This window comes from Excalfactoria chinensis, unplaced genomic scaffold (assembly GCF_039878825.1).
Source record: "Excalfactoria chinensis isolate bCotChi1 unplaced genomic scaffold, bCotChi1.hap2 Scaffold_340, whole genome shotgun sequence".
NCBI classification, from domain to species: Eukaryota; Metazoa; Chordata; class Aves; order Galliformes; family Phasianidae; genus Excalfactoria; species Excalfactoria chinensis.
The window spans coordinates 13149-21296 of NW_027315628.1; the positions used below are offsets into that span (position 1 = coordinate 13149).

Below are 8148 nucleotides of genomic sequence, written 5' to 3' on the forward strand. Positions count from 1 at the left end.
CTTCTTAAAGCTTATCATATATCCGTTGGCACTCCATTTTGTCATTAAATATTCTTTCTATCATACGCTGTAAACAACCCTGGATACATTGAAACACACAAGGTAGGCAAATCATTAAAGCTAAGAAAACTAAAATCCCTATAATTAATACTTTAAGAAACTGTTTAAGCCATGGGCCAATATTACCAAATAGTCCATCCAGCCAGCTGCCGAATGCATCATCAATTGCAATTTTCTTGGTATGCTCTTGCATCCACTCCAACTTCTTATGAATTGAATCACTGTGGTCGCTCAGATTGAAGCAGCACATCCCTTCAAAGTCCTTGCATCCGTGCCCTTGGGCCAGTAGCAGAAAGTCTATCGCAGCTCTGTTCTGGAGAACAGCATGTCTGATGTTATTAATGTCCATCAGGAGTTCCGACAAGACCATTGTGGTGACATTAGCTTCTTTCGCACATATCCGTTAAACTCCTCTGGGTCCCACCTGGGTACACCAATAAGGCATGTACTAAACGGTGATGAGGCTGACTGTAAACTCAGGCAGAAATCTTTCTGCCCAGTTCGATTAGACCATGTGACCCAAATATTTTCTGGTTGTGACATGAGATGAGCACCCTCTCCCCCTGTAACAAACACAAATACATAAAAACACACAACAAGCGATACAACAAATGTCCTTCTCGTAGGTACAAGCAGTGGTTCTTTATCTGTTCCTTTCTTCTTTCCTGAAGAGTCACTTCGCGGTTGCGGCTGGCGGGTTCCAATCGGGCTTCATGACCCAGCTTCCCGCAGGCTTGGCATTTTTCTCTAACCTTATACCGTCTCTCTGGAGCTGTACACTGGTTCTTGTAATGACCTATCTGGCCACATTTAAAGCAGGGGTTCTTAGATTGATTATTTTGTGCGGTCATAACCGAAAGCCATGCCTTTGTCAGGCCATCACTGGGCAATGGTGTTGCTTGTTGTTTGTCCAGCACATACTTAATAATTTCACCCGGAGTCTCCAGATCATCAGGAGCCGCCCGAATGATATCTCTAATATTCTGATGAGACTTTTGCTTAAGACAATCTTTTATAACGGGAGATAATGCTTCCTTAGGTAGTTCTGATCCTTCTACTGCCTGTATCAATCGATTGGCAAATTCAGAGAATGTTTCTGAGGGACCCTGCTTTATCTCTGACCACGGGGAAACAGGTTCTGCTTTTCTTACAAAGTTTCTAAAAGCAGTAGAAGCCGCCCCCGTGGAGGCAAGTAATTCTCCCGGACGGAGGAGCCTAAGCTGCTTCTCTGCAGATCCAGCCAGATCTGCATCCGTTCCTAAAAGCCTCATTAAACTAGTTTTCGGATCTCCCTCCTTCCCATTCGCTGGGTGGTTCGGATCACAAGCAGTCTGTGCTACAACAGCCTTAAGTTGTACCGTCCACTCCTCCTTCCACACAGTAAACTGTACTGGTTCAAGGACAACTCTCATAAGGCTTTCAATATCATATGGCAGTAGGGGACCCGGGGCCATAAGAGCCTCAAAGGTACTCATAGTCATCGGGGACCTCAAGCCCTTTTTCTCAATTGCCTCTATAAACCGAGTCACTGCTTTCGCTTCCAAAGGCACCCAAACTGGTCCTTTCTTCTGGACGACTATCGGAAACACCGCCCAGTCCCGTTCCTTAAGCCCCAACCCTCTCATTGATTCACGGATATCCGACCAATCGGTGGGCTTGCGAGAATCCTCTCGCTCCTCCCTCCTCCGGGGAGACGCGACCAATTGGGTGGGGGTAGGCGGAACCTTTCGTTCCTCCTCTTTTTCCTCCCCCTTCTGGGGAGGCGGGACCGACAGGGCAGGGGTAGGCATTTCCTTTCTTTCCGTCCCTCTCTCCTCCCCCTTCTGGGGAAACGGGACCGGCAGGGTGGGGGCAGGCAATTCCTTTCTCTCCACCCCTCTCTCCTCCCCCTCCTCGGGAGATAAGACAAACGGGGTGGGGATAGGCAATTTTCTTTCCTCCGCTTTTTTCTCACCCTTCTCGGGACGAGATCCCTCCTCCGGAGGTGGGTCTGGGGGTGGCTCAACGCCTCCACGGCGCGCCTCCCCACACGACTCTCCCTCCCTCGGACAAATTCCATCCCCCTCAGGCGAGTAAAAGCTTTGCAAAGAGGGGTATAGGCGGGGATAATATGGTGGCGCCTCCCCAGATGACACAACTTCCGCCTTCTCTTCCGGAGTTGTTTCGGGCGCGGCCATGGCCATTGTGAAAACGGCCGGCGTGGCCGGCGCCATTTTGGGTGCAGAGTCGCCGCCAGAAAGCGATTCCTCCGCACCCCCCGGGACCCCGGACGTCCCAGTATCCAGACCAAAAACCCCAGTCGCGATGGCCTGGACTTGTTTCTCCTCCTTAGCGGCTTTAAGAGCACCCAGGACCAAACCCCAGGTTTTTAACTCCTCCGCTTTATACTCGTGCATTGCTCTATGGAGCATGGCAGCGGTGAAAGAATCCCACCGCTCCGAATCGAGCAGATTACTAGGGGAGGGTAAAATCTGCGCCACCTCCAAACAGGAGATGACGGCAGCTATATCCTTCTTAGAAGGAACATTTCTAACGCAGTGAGTTTTACAAACTCGTGATACTACCTTAATGACGGAATCCATTGTTTTTTCTGGTGCGCGACACCGTACGTCCTTGCACCCTTTGTATATACTCGAGACCTGTAGTCCCGCAGTCTTCCACGGTCCTCGTTTTCTTACGACCGAACCGCAGGTAGAACATCAGCTGCTTCAATTTCCGCCCACCGAGGCGCTTCTACGGGATCTAACCGTAGGACTTGCGTCCGCCACGCAGTTAGCCGTCGCACACTACCCCCAGGACGTGCCTCAGAGAGGGCACCAAATGTTACCTTAATCAAGTAACCTTAAGGAATCACGTCCTTTGTAATGTGCTTCCGACGGCCCCGTGGCCAAGTTACGCACTGCTTACACCAATGTGGTGGGTGGTAAAATGGCGTTTAATTAACCTCGTGAGTCCCTTATATAGGGCTCCTATTTCATCTAATACATATGCATTACTGAGCATGGGAAGACCTATCGCGTTACAGCACGAGATCTCGCTGATGCCTAATACAACATTATTCTGGTGAAAAATTGCCTAAATGTTGTCAGAAACTGATATTTCGGGTGGAAATCTCCTTGTTTTGTAGAGGAAAGCAGGTATTCTGGAAGCAATGCTTGATAACTGAGCTAGAAAGCTTCATTTTGTAGAGAAAATGTCATCTTTTGGGGATAAAAACCAGCACTTTGGGGAGGAAATGATGTTTTTAAGGTTGAGAAGCATTATTTTGGAAAGAAAATCCTACTTTTGCGAAGATAAAGAGTGATACTTAAGAAAGAACTTCTGATTTCTGGAGTAACTATTGATAGTCTTGTGAAAATTCTCCAAATTTTGACAGAGACTGATATTTAGGGTGGAAATGTCCTTAATTTGTAAAGGAAAAGAAGTATTCTGGCAACAGTGTGTCATATCATACTAAAAAGCAGCATTCTGTAGATAGAATGACCTCTTATAGGGATGAAAATCAGTATTTGGAGAAAAAATGCTATATTTAGGGAGGAATGGCATCATTTTGGAAAGAAAGCTATATTGATTGCAAGGATAAGGAGTGATACTTCAGAGAGAACTTCTTATTTCTGGCATAGGTATCGATAGTAGTGTGAACATTTTCTAAATGTTGACAGAAATGGATATTTTGGGTGGAAATGTCTTTATTTTGTAGAGGAAAGCAGGAATTCTGGAAACAATGTGGCCTACTCCGATGGAAAGCATCATTTTCTAGAGAAAATGTCTTCTTTCAGGGATGAAAACCAGCATTTTTGGGAATAAAATGCTATTGTTAGGGTGAAAAGCATTATTTTGGAAAGAAAATCATACTTTTGCCAAGATAAAGAGTGATACTTAAGACAGACCTTGTAATTTGTGGGGAAGTTTTGATATTTCTGTGAAACTATTCTAAATGTTGACAGAAATGGAAATTTCGGGTGGGAATGTCCTGGTTTAGTAGAGGAAAACAGGAATTCTGGAAACAATGGGTCATATGATGCTAGAAAGCATCATTTTGTAGAGAAAATGTCTTCCTTTGGAGATGAAAGCCAGAAATTTGGGGAGAAAAAGCTATATGCAGGCATTAAAAAGCATTATTTTGGAAAGATAATATTTTTGCCAAGATAAAGAATGATACTTAAGAGAGACCTTCTGATTTCTGGGATAAGTATCCATATTCGTGTGAAAATTTTCAAACTTTTGATGGAAATTGATATTTCGGGTGGAGATGTCTCTATTCTGTAGAGGAAAACAGGTATTCTGGATACAAAGTGCCATATTCTGCTAGAAAGCATCATTTTGTAGAGAAAACGTCTTCTTTCAGGGATGAAGACCAGCATTTTGGGGAATAAAATGCTGATTTGTGGGATGAAAAGCATTATTTTGGAAAGAAAATTCCATTTATTGCAATGATAAGGAGTGATAACCTTCTTATTTCTGGGATAAGTATTGTTATTCTGGTGAAAAATGGTCTAAATTTTGTCAGAAATTGATATTTCGGGTGGAAATGCCCTACTTTTGTACAGGCAAACAGGCATGGTGGAATTAATGCGTCATATTCTCCCAGAAAGCATCGTTTTGTAGAGGAAGTTATCTTCTATTGTGGTTAAAAACCAGAATTTTGGGGAGAAAATGCTATTTTTAGGGATGAAAAGCATTATTTTGGAAAGAAAATTCCATTTATTCCAAGGATAAGGAGTGATACTTAGGAGAGAACTTCTTATTTCTGGGATAAGTATTGCTATTCTGGTGAAAAATTGCCTAAATGTTGTCAGAAACTGATATTTTGGGTGGAAATCTCCTTGTTTTGTAGAGGAAAGCAGGAATTCTGGAAACAATGTGGCCTACTCCGATGGAAAGCATCATTTTCTAGAGAAAATGTCTTCTTTCAGGGATGAAAACCATCATTTTTGGGAATAAAATGCTATTGTTAGGGTGAAAAGCATTATTTTGGAAAGAAAATCATACTTTTGCCAAGATAAAGAGTGATACTTAAGACAGACCTTGTAATTTGTGGGGAAGTTTTGATATTTCTGTGAAATTATTCTAAATGTTGACAGAAATGGAAATTTCGGGTGGGAATGTCCTGGTTTAGTAGAGGAAAACAGGAATTCTGGAAACAATGGGTCATATGATGCTAGAAAGCATCATTTTGTAGAGAAAATGTCTTCCTTTGGAGATGAAAGCCAGAAATTTGGGGAGAAAAAGCTATATGCAGGCATTAAAAAGCATTATTTTGGAAAGATAATATTTTTGCCAAGATAAAGAATGATACTTAAGAGAGAACTTCTGATTTCTGGGATAAGTATCCATATTCGTGTGAAAATTTTCAAACTTTTGACGGAAATTGATATTTCGGGTGGAGATGTCTCTATTCTGTAGAGGAAAACAGGTATTCTGGATACAAAGTGCCATATTCTGCTAGAAAGCATCATTTTGTAGAGAAAACGTCTTCTTTCAGGGATGAAGACCAGCATTTTGGGGAATAAAATGCTGATTTGTGGGATGAAAAGCATTATTTTGGAAAGAAAATTCCATTTATTGCAATGATAAGGAGTGATAACCTTCTTATTTCTGGGATAAGTATTGTTATTCTGGTGAAAAATGGTCTAAATTTTGTCAGAAATTGATATTTCGGGTGGAAATGCCCTACTTTTGTACAGGCAAACAGGCATGCTGGAATTAATGCGTCATATTCTCCCAGAAAGCATCGTTTTGTAGAGGAAGTTATCTTCTATTGTGGTTAAAAACCAGAATTTTGGGGAGAAAATGCTATTTTTAGGGATGAAAAGCATTATTTTGGAAAGAAAATTCCATTTATTGCAAGGATAAGGAGTGATACTTAGGAGAGAACTTCTTATTTCTGGGATAAGTATTGTTATTCTGGTGAAAAATTGCCTAAATGTAGACAGAAATTGATATTTCGGGTGGAAATCTCCTTGTTTTGTAGAGGAAAGCAGGTATTCTGGAAGCAATGCTTGATAACTGAGCTAGAAAGCTTCATTTTGTAGAGAAAATGTCATCTTTTGGGATAAAAACCAGCACTTTGGGGAGGAAATGATGTTTTTAAGGTTGAGAAGCATTATTTTGGAAAGAAAATCCTACTTTTGCGAAGATAAAGAGTGATACTTAAGAAAGAACTTCTGATTTCTGGGGTCACTATTGATAGTCTTGTGAAAATTTTCCAAATTTTGACAGAGACTGATATTTAGGGTGGAAATGTCCTTAATTTGTAAAGGAAAAGAAGTATTCTGGCAACAGTGTGTCATATCATACTAAAAAGCAGCATTCTGTAGATAGAATGACCTCTTATAGGGATGAAAATCAGTATTTGGAGAAAAAATGCTATATTTAGGGAGGAATGGCATCATTTTGGAAAGAAAGCTATATTGATTGCAAGGATAAGGAATGATACTTCAGAGAGAACTTCTTATTTCTGGCATAGGTATCGATAGTAGTGTGAAAATTCTCGAAATGTTGACAGAAATGGATATTTCGGGTGGAAATGTCCTTATTTTGTAGAGGAAAGCAGGAATTCTGGAAACAATGTGGCATATTCCGATGGAAAGCATCATTTTCTAGAGAAAATGTCTTCTTTTGGGGATGAAATCCAGAATTTGGGGGTGAAAATGCTGTCTTGAGTGATGAAAAGCATTATTTTGGAAAGAGAATAGTATTCTTGAAAAGATAAAGAATGATTCTTAAGAGAGAACTTCTAATCTCCGCGATAAGTATTGATATTAATGTGAAAATGTTTTAATTTTAACAGAAACTGCCAATTAGTTTAGAAATGTCCTTAATTTCTAGAGTAAAACAGGTATTCCGGAAACAGTATGACATATTCTGATAGAAAACAAGATTTTATAGGGAAAGCGTCTTCATGAGGGGATGAAATCCAGTATTTTTGGGATGACATGCTATATCCAAGTATTAAAAATAATTCTTTTGTAAAAATAATAATATTTTTGCAAAGAGAAAGATCGATACTTATGAGAGAACTTCTTATTTCTGGGGTAAGTATCCATATTGGCGTGAAAATTTTCTAAATGTTGACAGAAATGGATATTTCGAGTGGAAATGTCCTTATTTTGTAGAGGAAAGCAGGAATTCTGGAAACAATGTGGCCTACTCCGATGGAAAGCATCATTTTCTAGAGAAAATGTCTTCTTTCAGGGATGAAAACCATCATTTTTGGGAATAAAATGCTATTGTTAGGGTGAAAAGCATTATTTTGGAAAGAAAATCATACTTTTGCCAAGATAAAGAGTGATACTTAAGACAGACCTTGTAATTTGTGGGGAAGTTTTGATATTTCTGTGAAATTATTCTAAATGTTGACAGAAATGGAAATTTCGGGTGGGAATGTCCTGGTTTAGTAGAGGAAAACAGGAATTCTGGAAACAATGGGTCATATGATGCTAGAAAGCATCATTTTGTAGAGAAAATGTCTTCCTTTGGAGATGAAAGCCAGAAATTTGGGGAGAAAAAGCTATATGCAGGCATTAAAAAGCATTATTTTGGAAAGATAATATTTTTGCCAAGATAAAGAATGATACTTAAGAGAGAACTTCTGATTTCTGGGATAAGTATCCATATTCGTGTGAAAATTTTCAAACTTTTGACGGAAATTGATATTTCGGGTGGAGATGTCTCTATTCTGTAGAGGAAAACAGGTATTCTGGATACAAAGTGCCATATTCTGCTAGAAAGCATCATTTTGTAGAGAAAACGTCTTCTTTCAGGGATGAAGACCAGCATTTTGGGGAATAAAATGCTGATTTGTGGGATGAAAAGCATTATTTTGGAAAGAAAATTCCATTTATTGCAATGATAAGGAGTGATAACCTTCTTATTTCTGGATAAGTATTGTTATTCTGGTGAAAAATGGTCTAAATTTTGTCAGAAATTGATATTTCGGGTGGAAATGCCCTACTTTTGTACAGGCAAACAGGCATGCTGGAATTAATGCGTCATATTCTCCCAGAAAGCATCGTTTTGTAGAGGAAGTTATCTTCTATTGTGGTTAAAAACCAGAATTTTGGGGAGAAAATGCTATTTTTAGGG

At 40.2% G+C, this 8148-nt stretch overlaps 1 protein-coding gene across 1 annotated transcript; it reads right to left on the bottom strand.

The window, feature by feature from the left end:
- Positions 1 to 536: 536 nt before the first annotated feature.
- Positions 537 to 2776, bottom strand: LOC140264901 (uncharacterized). Its single transcript, XM_072360799.1, has one exon. The coding sequence runs from the start codon at positions 2640 to 2642 to the stop codon at positions 537 to 539; it is 2106 nt and encodes a 701-aa protein (XP_072216900.1). The 5' UTR covers positions 2643 to 2776.
- Positions 2777 to 8148: the final 5372 nt, after the last annotated feature.

Excerpts from the sequence above, each read along its gene's own strand:
- LOC140264901 (XM_072360799.1), bottom strand. The coding sequence starts at position 2,642 with ATGGATTCCGTCATTAAGGTAGTATCACGAGTTTGTAAAACTCACTGC.